This window comes from Prunus persica, chromosome G7, assembly GCF_000346465.2.
Source record: "Prunus persica cultivar Lovell chromosome G7, Prunus_persica_NCBIv2, whole genome shotgun sequence".
Lineage (NCBI taxonomy): Eukaryota > Viridiplantae > Streptophyta > Magnoliopsida > Rosales > Rosaceae > Prunus > Prunus persica.
Window position 1 is genome coordinate 2,331,088 of NC_034015.1, and position 13,700 is coordinate 2,344,787.

At 36.3% G+C, this 13,700-nt stretch overlaps 2 protein-coding genes across 2 annotated transcripts; both read left to right on the plus strand.

The window, feature by feature from the left end:
- On the plus strand, positions 2,061–3,274 carry LOC18770496. The gene is made up of 3 exons (XM_007203047.2): positions 2,061–2,243; positions 2,338–2,384; positions 2,596–3,274. Exons 1-3 carry the CDS (start codon positions 2,096–2,098, stop codon positions 2,731–2,733), a joined length of 333 nt encoding a protein of 110 aa, XP_007203109.2. The 5' UTR covers positions 2,061–2,095; the 3' UTR covers positions 2,734–3,274.
- On the plus strand, positions 7,945–11,635 carry LOC18769470 (cyclic dof factor 3). Its single transcript, XM_020569118.1, has 2 exons — positions 7,945–8,502; positions 9,778–11,635. The coding sequence occupies exons 1-2, from the start codon at positions 8,326–8,328 to the stop codon at positions 11,023–11,025; spliced, it is 1,425 nt and encodes a 474-aa protein (XP_020424707.1). The 5' UTR covers positions 7,945–8,325; the 3' UTR covers positions 11,026–11,635.

Here is a 13,700-nt window from a genome sequence, read left to right on the forward strand (position 1 = left end):
GCACCCTGGTTATCTTCACCAATAAAAACGACAGTTGCTTACAGATAAATATTATGGCTTGGCATGAGAAGCTTGTGGCATGGGAGCTGAGCATTCGTGAGTTTAGCATGAGAGAGAGAAAGAGCTACGATTTCCAGAAGAGAAGATGGGAGGAGATGGAAGAATATGGCTCGAAATTGCAGGGGTTTCAAGGATGAGAGATGATGATTGCTCTCTAGATGTGTGTTTATGGAAAGAGAGGAAGCATATGGAAGCATGGGTGGCTTTAGCATATTTCCAGCAGCTTGACGAAAGCTTCGCCAAGCTCCTAGGTGATTTGATAGAAGAGAAAATGGAAAGAAATGGAAGAACAAGGCTGGAAGTTGAAGGGTTCCAGAGATGAGAGATGATGTTTACTCTCTCTAGATGTGGGTTTTGAGAGAGAGAAATGAGGAAGATGGAAGAACAAAGCATGAAATTGAAGGGTTCTAGAGGGGATGCTTGTCTTTGATGAATTCTCATGGTTGCTAGGAGGCTTGCAGCCACTAATGTGAGTTTTGAGATCAGATCCAGATGTCTTTGCTGGGTAGAAAGTGCTTCCTTTTATAGGCGTTGAAAACCTTAATTTTGTCAAGCCTCCCTCCCCATTTTCTTCACTTTCCTCCATTTAATCTTGTTTGGTGAAATTTCCCTAGCCTGAACCCATAGGCACGCAGCTTTTTGGGGTTCCAAAGACCTCAAGCAGTTGGATTCTCCATGTGGGTGAGGAGCCACCCACTTTTATTTCTTGTTTTCTCATCAAAGCTTGAAGAGGAAAGAATGGGTAAGGGTGCTTGGTCAAAAAGGTGATCAGCACATGGGTTTGCTTGGTTTTGATGATTTGGCTTCGATCTGGTTTTAACAGAGATACTGGATATTTTATAAGGTGTTGGGCTGGGTTATTTTGTTTCCAGCAGCTTATGAGTTCCCTTTGAGTCAGACTGTTGGAAGCTTTGGCTGATGTGAGATTTTCTTACGTGTTATGAGCTATTAGGTTTTCTTAAGGTGATGGGCTATTAGGTTTTCTCTCATGCTTACCCATATGTTTGGGCTCAAGGAATGAGCTTGAGTTTTGGTGCTCCCAAGTAGCCTAAAACTTCCACTCCTTGAATTATCAATGGGCCTCGTGAATACTCATAATCATCCATACCACAACCCACTTAGCGAGCCCCAGGCATTTGCGTGGCTTAGGTCCACTTAAACTTGTAACGTGACATGTTGCTTAAATAAGGATTTTCCGCTTGATGTTGTACTGGGCTGAAAATATATTTGGACCCAACCTTAGATTTTTTGGGCCTCAACAATATGTAAGTAAAGATGCTTTTTATTGGGCAAAATCTTGTTAGTTCATTTTTATTTTATTTTTTATACAAATATTCATTTTTATTTTATTTTTTATACAAATATTCATTTTTATTTTATTTTTTATACAAACGATGATAATAGAGGACGGAGTTGAGCAATTCCATGAATACTTGAATGTTGACATTTATTTGTAATTAGTTGTGCCTCTCTGGTAGTTGAGCAATCCCGTGAATATTTGAATGTTGACATTTGGGGTTTTTTTTTTTTTTTTTTTGGTGTGGTGTGTGTGTGTAGAATTGCTCATACTTGTATGCATGTTTTGAAATATAAATAAACATGATCACTCCATTTTTAGTTCACGGATCTTCACTTATAGTCCATTTGGGATGTACAATTTATCTTTTATAACCGCCCTCGTGATCCAATCCTTTATTTCCATCAATAACCATCTAAAACTCGATTGTCTTAATTTAATAAGATCATGTAGATTATGTTTCAAGAGGCGTTATCTCATGTGTTTTCTTGCACATATCCCCTTTTTAAGACTCATATGATATATATATAGATACATAATCTTGCAAAAGTATATACTTGCACAAAATATAGTTGATGACATGAAAATGACGTCAATAAAGAGTAAGAGAATCTCCACTGCAGCACACATAATGATATATATATGACGAAAGTTTAAGTTTAGTTAATATATAATAAATTGGATAAGAACATAATTAATTCCCTCAATTATTCTTCTGCTCTTTCTATATAAACCACCATGCTACAAGCTTCCTCTTGCAAGGAATTCCCTCAGACCTTCCTCCTCTTTTTCATCAATATGCTGCAAAACCCTTGTCTTAGATTTCTGCTTCTGCTCTCGTTGCTTTTCTCCTTCCTTCTATCTTTCACTGCAGTTCCTACAACCAGTAAGATTAAACACTAGTCAACAAATTTTTTATTATTTTTTTCTCTCTCTAGTCTTTTTTTTTCTTCCTCCAAATAATTCTGTCTGTTTTGTAGGGAGCCTCAGGTCAGATGATGAATACTTGACTGTCCAAGAATCACTGGTTCAGCTCTCTCTCTCTCTCTCTCTCTCTCTCTCTCTCTCTGCCAATACATGTATGCATATACGTTAATACATAAATTCATGCATGTATTAGTTCATTGCAATTTGTCCCACAATTATATTTCCTTAAATATATATACGTATTTCTGAATAATTGGATGGGAAATCTAAACCAACTACAGAACTCTGATAAGGTTTCTAATAATTTGCAGGGTGCAGGGGATTTGGGGTTGTTTGATGTGGGAGAGGGAGAAGGTTTTATTGAGGGGAGGATGGATATGGAAAGCACAGACTATCCGGGGACAGGAGCAAACAATCACCATGACCCACGAACTCCTGGACGAGCTTGAAGAAGAACCAGGCCCCTGTTTTATTTTTAGTATTGGGTATACGTGTACAGGGCACCGTCTAAAAAATATTTTTGTTTTTTTATTTTTCTCAGACATTGGTATGAAAAAAATTAATGTTATAATACCGTTATGTCGTTAGACTGATCGTCTGATCAGTAGGCGGGGTGAGGAAATAGGTGACACCCCAGAATGATTGTGGGAGTTGACGGGGGTCGACGACGGTGCAACGGATCTAGACCCAAATGAGAGAGAGAGTGGGATTCTGGGTGGGTGGGTTGGTTGGGGCAGCTTGGGTGGCTCTTGGTGGTTGGCTGGGGGTTGTGGGGAAAAGGGATGATGGGTCCTTTATTTTTTTTTTCTTTCTTTTATTTTGTAAATTTATTTCTTATTTTTAATTAAGAAATTAAAATTTGTAAGTAATTATATAATTAATTTTATTTGTTTTTAGTTCAATAGAGTATAAAAAGTGGCTAATTTGTGTCATGTCATAAATTTAACGGATAAAATGGTAGAACTAAGTTGTAATAATTTATTTTTTTGGGAGAAAAGTGATAATTGTATTAATAAATTAGGCACAAAGACCATCAGTCATAAGGGCAATTACAAATATCCACGAAGGGGTAATACAAATATGGAAGTATAGTAACCACATATGATTAATCCAGATACAGGCTATAAAAGGCCAGAGAAATTTCGGCATAAAAGTCGCATGCCTAAATAATGAATCACATTGCCCAAACCTACAAATACTGTAACTTTTAACTCTCACAAGTACAAAATACAAGTAGATACTAGAAAACAATCAAACACCCAACTCATAAGGAGTTGATGCAATTATTACAAAATAAGAAAACTGCAAACAAACAACCAAAAACCAACAAAGCTACCACTACCGTTGTTGCCACCGTCACCACAGCCGCTATCATTACCTTCGAGACAGAGAACACTACTGAAATTGCAGCTAGTCACCTTACAACTAAAATATCAACCAACAAAATCACAAATCCAAATAGATCTAGATATAAGTAACATCCTCACAATTAAACTTCCAAATCCACTAAATGGGAAAGGGGGAAAATAAATGGGGAAAATAAATGAGAGTCCAAATCCACTAAATGGGAAAGGGGGAAAATAAATGGGGAAAATAAATGAGAGAGAGAGAGAGAGAGAGAGAGAGAGAGAGAGAGAGAGAGAGAGAGAGAGAGAGAGAGAGAGAGAGGAGGAGAAGTGGCATTCTCTGATAAGCTCATAATTTCACACATTTGCATGCTTTCTTTTCTTAGTAATTTTTCTTAGCTTCTCTTTATTTTGAGTCTCTTACCTATGTTTGTGTGCTTTGTAGGTTAAGACAGCAAGGGGATGACATTTGATACAATTCATGCATGTTAAGGGCTGAGTGGCACAAGAGGAATATGAGCTTAAAGACAAAACCAATTTGTGCCACACTCCTTGTCAGTCTAGTTTCGTAGGTCATCTTGCAGGCCTCATTTCAGTAACTTACACAGGTCGGATGAGGAGACATCCTTCATAGAAGTTGTTCCAATGGGTGTCTATTATAACATATCCAAATTTCAGCGCAATTGGATAACTCTGGAGCCCTCAACACATCAAATACTGAACCAAGTTCACAGAAATGTCATGTTGGCTGCCATCACATTTAATGTGGCTACATCCCTAGAGCCATGTGCTACACATGGGCAGCCATACATGGGAGTCAAATCAGCTCAGAAGCTCAGAAAGATGAACAAAAGTCAAGCTTTCCATAAAGAAACCATACCAAAGCATGTATTTGTCAGCTGGAGCAGTTGGCAAGTATGGGCAGCTGGAGCAGTTGGGAGCAGCTAAGAGAGGTGTGCTTCACCAGCCAAAGGGGAGCACGAAATTTCACTCTATAAATAGAGAGTTGCACACTCATTCAAGGGGGAGGGCAGACACACACATTCACTTCATCCATTACTCTCATACACACATTCAGATTCACCACAAAGAGAGAAGGGAGCTTGGAGCTGTCCTGGGAACTTCCTTGCTGCCATCATCTAGTTCTTCTCCTCTCTTTATCCTATCTATGTATTTCTTATTTTCTGTATTCATAGTTATGTCTAACTAATCCATTTAGTTAGGGCTTAGGATGAAGCCCTAGTCATGAATATTCAATGTTATGGATGATTTTATAGTTAATTGATTTCCTTGCTTTTATTATCAAGTTGTTAATCTCCAGTTTATTAAGTGCTTGATGTATGTTTTCTTGGAGTAGCTAACTAGGATTTTATGCATCTAGCACAGGTTGGGAAGGGGTTTAGATTCACCAATTCTACTCTCCTTTCACAAGTAACACATGAATGGCCTAAGAATCATTCAAGGGGTTAATAACCATATGTTGGCTAGGACAGATACCATATTCTAGGACTTGTGTGATTATCATATTCTCAAGGAGCTTAATGACTCTTGTATGCTTTATTCTAAGTAGATACCATGCTTATGTTGCATATTAGAGATCACGTGTTGTGTAGATACCATGCATAATCACATGCCTTAGGAGAATCATGCATCTTGCACCTAGATACCATAGGCTTGTATGCGATAATCTATTGTTAATGAAGCTTGAGTCAATTTCTATGCATTCATAACTTGGTTAGGAAAACTAGTGGTGGATTCCAAGGCTCTAACATCTCTCAATCATTGTTTCACAACTTGTTGATTGCTGCCAGTGTTTACTTTCGAGCATTTTCATTTCACTTTCTTGTTTTCATTTCAACAACAAAACCCCTCATTTCGAGTGCATGTGTGGTGCTAGGATTCTGTCCTAGACCTTGAGTAATTAGCAAGAGACATTATTGAATTCGACCTTGCCTTTAGCTAGTTAGTCAGTTTCTTTGTTCTATGTTTTTCTAGCATTCTAAGTAATTTAACTTGGAACCAAGTTACCATTCTCCGTGGGATCGACCTCGTATTTACATAAGCTATACTATAAACGGTTCGTGCACTTGCGAGAATTAAAGTTGCTGTTTTTAATAACTCATTTTAGTTGTTAAGAATAGGCTCAACATTCTCCCTGTAAGATCCCACATCAACCAACGGAGATGGGGTGATGTGCCTTATATATGCACACCCGCATCCATCTAGCACGAGGCCTTTTGGGAGCTCACTGGCTTCGGAGTCGTAGGAACTCCAAAATTAAGCGAGTTGGGGGCCAGAGCAATCCCAGGATGGGTGACCCACTGAAAAGTTGCTCGTGAGCTCCCAGAAACAAAACCGTGCTGGCAGAGAGGGGGGGCCAAAGCGGACAATATCGTTCTACGGCGAAGCCGATCCCGGAATGTGACACTCCCCCTCCTCGAAACTCAACAAAAACAAATGTCAAAATTTTAAATTAGAGACAGATGTCAAAATTTTAGATGGAACACAAAGGGGGACAAGAGAAATGGCGACAAAAAATCTGAAGTTGAAAGTAACAAGTTATTTTGTTTTATTGGATTTATTAGTAGAGGGTATGGTTCGGTTGGATCACTTTCAGAATCTGAAATTGAACTAATCATTATTGAGCCGTGCGACTTGATTTAGGTTGGGCTAAAACTACTGGAGAAACCAAACCAAACTATTACTATTGTGCGACATGCAACTATGCAAGTAAGGGTGTCTGTAGGGAGAAACATAGCTTGTCGAAACCCCAATACATATACCATTTGAGTTTCTGATAGCTACACCTAAACTAGTTGTTTGAGGATTAGCCTCAGATGGTATATAGAATACCCTAAACCTTGATTATAGAATACCCTAAATCTTAATTATAGAATACTATAATAATATGATCACGTGGTATATCTTGTACATGTGTCATGATTTTGACTATGAAATTTATAATTTTTTTTTTCTTTTTACGCTAATGTGAGCCGTGTTTTAAAACGTTTACATCAGAGGATGGCGTTGAGGATCTCCCCATAGCTACGCAATTAATTTTTTCTTCACAAGACCTTCCTTTGTTTTGTGTTTAGCCCATTTATCGTATGCTATATATTTGGCTGAGGTGTCCAACTTTAATGAAGATTTACGTTATTACGCTATGGCTTATGCCATCTAGGATAAACTGACACTTAAAAAAAGTTTGAGACTTTAAAAGGCCTTAGAACTGCTTTTTGTGTGTCTTGTGAAGATATTTGTAGTATTATTGTTATACTTGTTTGGATTTCTAAGTAAGTTTGGGTGTCTCGATGATTTATGTGTTGTTTGGTTGATTTTTATCGTTAAATAACACATAAAATAATTCAAGTCTCAAAAGGTTTACGCTTCACCGCCTCAAAAGTCTTATTGGAAACAAAATGATCTAAGCTAATAGGGGCATTTGACTCCGTCCCAAATTAAACTAAAAATCCATAAACAGCCAGGCCCAATAAAATTGGGTTGGAGAGAACTAAGCTATGCAATGTTTTATAAAGCCCTTCCACACATCAAGAGCAAGACATGGGCCAGACAAACACACAGACAAATGAGAAAGGCAAAAGAGGCCGATCAAAAGAACGAAACCTGCAAAAGACGTTGAAGGCTGCCCTACGCAAGCACTTTACTCTTTTTTTCCTTTATATAGCTTTTTTTTCTTTCATGCTTTCTACTAGGGGTGGGCACTCAAACCGGCGAACCGAAAATCCGAGCCGAATCGTACCGAACTAAACCGGAAAAAAATCGAGTTGACCAAAAAGTCAAAAACCGGTCAAAAACCGAATCGGACCGGTTTGGACCGGTTCCGGATCCGGTTCCATGTCTTCAAAAACCGAACCGGGCCGAACCGAACCGGTGAAACTAAAAAAATATATAATTTCAATATATATTTATATTTAATGCTATATTTTTAATTTCACTAAAAAAAACCTAATATTTATCCAAGTTCAATGTCAAAATATCTCTCTTTTCTTACTTTAATATTTATTTTTTATATGAAATTGAGTAATTTGTTAATTTTCAAGTAAAAAAATAATATTTCAGTTGAGAATTGTATTAAAAAACAATTTAAAAAAATAATTTTTATAATCCGGTTCAAAACCGAACTGGAACCGGAACCGGACCGAAACCGGTTCAAACCGAACCGGACAGTTTTTAAAATTTTTTTTATTAAAACTGAACCGAACCAAACCGGATAAATAGTATCGGATCGGTTCTAATTTTAGGCAAAAACCGGTCCAAACCGAACCGTGCCCACCCCTGCTTTCTACTCTCTCTTCTCTTTTCACTTTTCTGTTTTCCTCAGACGGCCCTACACACACACTTTACCATTTTGTGCCTACATATAGCTTATTTTTTTTCTCAATCTCTTGGCCATGGATTCACCTGGTTTCTTACTTGGACTCCAGGTGGCATCACCCCATGAACCCCACTGACCGCGCAATAAAATAAACTCAAAAAATGTGATGAAAAGTTTAAAAGGAACACGAAAAGAAACTTAGAATACAAAAAGAATTGGTACTTTGATGCTTCACGTTCTTGGTGCTTTTTGAGCTAAAGGGTACTTTACTGGGAGGGGTTCTGGCTTTTGAAGCGTCTTTTATAAATCAAAACCTTACTTTTTTATTTGTATTGGATGGGTTTTGGAGTTGGGTTTTTATGTATGTCAAGGCAAAGGCCATCAGTTTTTGTGGAGATATGTCTGAGACAGAGAGCAGAAGCAATGAAAATAGCAATGACATCAAGCTCTTTGGGAGGACCATTCCATTGCTTCAAACCCAGATTGCAGCTATCACTTGCAAGAATTCCCAGGTTCCACCCAAGTCTCAATTCATGGTATGTTTGATGTTTCTATGGTCTTTTTAAATTTATTCTTTAAATATTGAGAGTATTTTTGAGGAATTTTAGGTTCTTATGCTCCCAGTGGATTGTGTACTTCAATTTTTTTTTTTTGTTCCAATTTCAATGCTGGAAATTTAATTATGATTTTACAGTAGCAGAAAAAGAAGACTCTGTTTTTACGATTTCCTTCTTGTGAGAATTAGTTATGGGAAGGTTGCCTTCTTCATGGGTTTTTGTTGATTATATTATCACCTTACTGCTTTCTTCCAAACAGTAATCTGTTTCTGCCCTTCCAGAGAAGCAATTCATATGCATTGGGTGCTAATTAATTTCTTACTAAGGAAGATAATTTCTTTTTTCTTTCTATTTTATTTTTCCTTCATTGGGGAAGCTTTCTAAATGTAGGTTAATGTTGTTTAGCTTTCTAAATTTAGGTTCATGGTACATTTTATGTTTGGTTATTAAGGAAAAGGAACTCTAATTAAAGATAAAGAATACGAAATTGTACCCAAAAAATTTGAAAAGAAAGGGATGAATTAAAGATCATAAGCCGCTTGCTTGGAACAGGCCAAAAGAAGTTACTTGGTTGGAGATATTGATTATGTGACTCTTGTGAGGACAATGTATTGACTATTGCCAGGAAATTTGGCATTCTTCTCCATTTCTCTTTTCCTTTTTTCTTGTTGGTTTGAAATATTCAAACCAGGTATGTACTTAATTGCTTTCCTTTTCTTACGCGCATGTTTTTCAAATTTACTAATGGATTTATCATGACAGAAATATGTGTTTTTCTTATGAATGATTTACATTATTAAAGCAGATCAGCAGATCAAGTTTCTATATGTATTTCTTAGCTTCTAATTACTTAAGAACTAGAAAATCAGTTTTAATATTAGTTAAAGTACTGGTCATTAACTGGCGATTGGTTGTGCTAAAATGATTTCGCTTTTATACTTAATCATGTCATTAGGCGTGCTCCCGAATAATTGCTGATGTATAAATTTAGATTGAGGGAGAAGTAAACATAGAGAGAATTGTAAGGAAATTCCATGTGACGATTGTTTTGCCACATATCAATTTCTATCTTCCATGATATAGTGATATACAGAATTCCATTTGTTTCTAAACAAGCATATATAGACATTGTAGACATTGTGCACTGTGTATGAATAGGACTTATAAATCTGTTTCCATTTGATTTTTCTGTTATCCAATCATTTCTATCTCCAATATTGAGTTCTAAATGAAGCATTGGTGGTTGTTTTTCAGGATTCTTGCACTGAATTAACAAAAGCAGAAGCTGATGGCCCTTGTGCAGAAAATTCTGTGCAGGCAGGGACTTCAGCGATTTGCAAGGAGGAAGAAAAAAGTCGGATGCAGGTGAATGAGGCAAGAGTAAATGCTAAATCCAATTCAAAACAAGCGGAGAACAGAATTTTAGAGCAAGAGGAAGATTTTCAGAAGCCAGACAAGGTCCTTCCTTGTCCACGATGCAACAGCCTAGACACAAAGTTTTGTTACTTCAATAACTACAATGTCAACCAACCTAGGCACTTCTGCAAAAACTGCCAAAGATATTGGACAGCTGGGGGAACAATGAGAAGTGTTCCTGTGGGTGCTGGGCGACGAAAGAACAAGCATCTTGCTTCCCAATACCATCAGATAATAGTATCCTCTGATGGAGTACCATCAACCAGGTTAGAAACTACAGATTCCATTAACCATCAGCTTCTCTCATGCAGTAAATCTTCAAGCACTTTTGGTCTTCCAGATAGAGCTGGAACAGTATTAAAATTTGGCCATGAAGCACCTCTTTGTGAATCTATGGATACTGTGGTTAATCTTAGAGATCTAAGGACCTGTGTTGAGATAGGTTCTGTCAGTGGCAGAGAAAGTGGAGACGAGCCCTCATGCGTGTCTTCCGTGACAGCATGTGGTAACCAGGGAAGTGAATTATCCAAAAATATTTTGCAGAGGGATGGGATTGGGTTACAAGGGTCTTGTAGTGAGCCTAATATCTCACATCCTTTGAATTACTACCCAATTGCTCCATTGGTTTTCCGTTGGAATCCAGGTTGGCGAAATGCAGCTCCTCCTGCAGCACCACAGCATTCTCAATCCATTTGTGTACAAAATTGCACGACTCCTAATCAAGTCCAGTGGTACCCCACACCAGTTCTGGTCGTTCCTGGCCCTTGCCCACAAAGTATTCCCTTACAAACTGTTCCAGCACCGTCTTGGGGCTGTATGCCCGTATGCCCTGCTGGAATGGGAAATTTATTGTTGTCTGGATCTAATGGTTGCGTATCTCCATCATCCTCTACAAGTAATAGTTGCTGCTCAGGCAATGGCTCACCGACCCTTGGCAAGCATTCGAGGGATTCAAATATTATGGATGAAGAGAAATCGGAAAACCGTGTTTTGGTTCCAAAACCTTTGAGAGTTGATGACCCGGATGAGGCTTCGAAGAGTCCTATATGGGCCAGTCTAGGCATTAAGCGTGACCTCAAAACGTGAGTTTTTAGAACATCAAAATCTAAGACACAAGGCAAGAGCCATATATTCATCCCCAATCATAGAAGCAATTCTAGCAGCTCTTTCTAAGTCTCATACATTCCAAGAACGTACATGAAGCGTCTCCTTTGTATTCTTGCTTGAAAGACATGAGCTGTCTCATAGCCATATTGCTGGTTCTTGCTTTCAGGGCAGATGGTTTTCAGCTTCTCACTGTTCTTGGCTCGGTGCATTTTGCACTTCGAACTGAATCGTTCACCATGGTATAATCTAGGATTTTGAGTTTTGATAAAATACAGAAGTTTAAATACCTCCTTTTGAGTGCTCATTTGTAAATATATAGTTAGCAACAGTGAGTACTTGTTAATGGCCACTGCCTCATGGCTTCCAGTTCAATTCAAACACTCTTTTATATGTACAGAAATCAAGTGGGAAACAGTGTTTGCTTCATTTGTTTATTTTGAAATTTAGAGAATCATTTTGGGGGAGATTTAATTCGTATGATTGGGCAACTGTCATTGTGATGCACTGGAAGAACAGTCACCGAATCGCTCAGGATAGGAATTGACACCAACTTTCACACCTGATGATAATGGTTGCAGCTGGTCTTGTATACATAGGTATATCTATCAATGTACCTACCAAAAATCTAACTACAATTTTTAGGTATGTATATATTCAAAATTCAATATAACACCTAACATTTGTGAAGAAAAAAAATCATGTTTAAAACTGAAAATCTTATAATATAGTATTTATAAGTATGTTTGGGGTCCAACGTTGAGATTCTTTCTGTTCATTCCGCCACTTGTTTACAGCTTATAGATAATATGACCACTTTAGACACCTTTTTGGCAAAAATTTGGAAATTAAAATTGTCTCCAAAACCAAAATGTTTACTTAATTTTTCTTATAAAAAGAGACTTAATAGAGAACTTGTTTGAGCTCGAAATTTGCGCCCTAACTTGAAATAAACATTGAGTTCACTTTCCAAAAGGTATTGGGCTTTGTTTACCAAAAATGGTGAATGGCCCATACTATTTAACAAAAGTGGATTAAATTAAATAAATTTACATTATTTTGATAATTGAGAGAAAAGTTACCACAAATGGTGATTTAATCCAAAAATTGTTGTAGGTGCATGAGTTGGTGGATGATCACCATACCTCTTAGTATTCACCCTTTCTAATTCTGTGTAACCTATACACTAAATACCATAGTTATGGGCTTGTAATTTATGAGTTTTTAATTTCTTATCATTGTAAAGCTTATAAATAAGAGGTCTTATCAAGATGAGACATACAAGTTGATTGAACAATTTCTATTGTCTTCCTCTACTCTTCATTTCTCTCTACAAATTCTCTTAGTTATATAACACGTTATCAGCACGAGCCTCTAACCACTTGAGGTTTGTTTTTCTATCTTAGAAATAGAATAGTTTCCTTTTATATATCACAAGTATAGAACTCTTGTTACATAGGCCTTGACAAATGGAAAGAAGTGCATCAACAATAGGAAGCTGAACAACAAGATTCCAAACAGATAAGACGTATTTTTATTTTTATTTTCATTTACATATCTAGTGCATGTGAAATTTCATATTTCACAAAGAAATTAGCATTTTTATTATAGATATCTATCCTGTCTATCTACTTACAAGATTTCAACTGTATTTTGTTATTTGTCAAAAATTCAAGATTTTCGTTAAGGAGCAAAGATCAATATCAACGTGACATTTCATGTCACCAATCTTAAAGAGCTAAAGTGAGATACTCAAGAATTTCAATTCTTATATAACTAATGGAGGAATAGAAGTTCCTAAGTTCTTATTCAATCATGTAAGGGCTAGAAGATCCTTAGATTTCAATCCTTATAATATAAATATTTGTGGACTTAAAGTTCCCCAATTCTTAAAAGGCAAATGAAGACTTGAAGCTCTTTGATTCATTTTTTATTGGAACTGGAAGTTTCAACAATTTATTCTATTGCAATATTTAAATTTTTATTAGATTTTATTTTTACTTAGTTCTTTTCTTTGGTTCCATTTTTATTTTATGCAAGGATCCGAAGTCCCTAAATTATTCTTATATAATTAAATAAAAATTCAAAGTCTTTTAGTTCTCAATCCATATAATATCTATACAAGGACTTGGAGTTCTACAATTCTCAGAAAGCAAATCAAGACTTTGAGTTCTTTGATTTTTCTTTAACTGGAACTAGAAGTTCCAATAATTTATTTTATTCCAGTATTTTAATTAATTTTTTATTTTTATTGTAATATTCAGTTATTTGTTTTCATTTCAATAATTTATATTTAAGGACCTAAAGTTCTTAATATGACCTGAAGTTCAAAAATCTTAGAATCTAAAGTTCTAATTATGTATAATCCAAACTATAAGTTTCAGCCACATGTGCATTAATAATTTTTTTCGATTATCGTTTATTTTATTACCTTGAATAATGTCATATTAATACAAAATTGAACCTAGAATTCGAAACCAATATATATATATTTAAATTGAATATATGTACTCGAATATGAAGTTTCAGATATATGTTAATATATATCCAAAGTTCATAATTTTTATTGAGATTAATATTAATATGAACTTGCAATTCATACCTTGTCAAGAACCTACAGTTCTGGCATAACATATATAACATACAATTGAACCTGA

Bases quoted from the DNA above. Each gene is read 5' to 3' on its own strand.
- LOC18770496 (XM_007203047.2), top strand. From the start codon at position 2,096: ATGCTACAAGCTTCCTCTTGCAAGGAATTCCCTCAGACCTTCCTCCTC. The intron at 2,244-2,337 runs GTAAGATTAAAC...TCTGTTTTGTAG, and splicing joins CACTGCAGTTCCTACAACCA to GGAGCCTCAGGTCAGATGAT. The intron at 2,385-2,595 runs GTTCAGCTCTCT...AATAATTTGCAG, and splicing joins TGACTGTCCAAGAATCACTG to GGTGCAGGGGATTTGGGGTT.
- LOC18769470 (XM_020569118.1), top strand. From the start codon at position 8,326: ATGTATGTCAAGGCAAAGGCCATCAGTTTTTGTGGAGATATGTCTGAG. The intron at 8,503-9,777 runs GTATGTTTGATG...GTTGTTTTTCAG, and splicing joins CACCCAAGTCTCAATTCATG to GATTCTTGCACTGAATTAAC.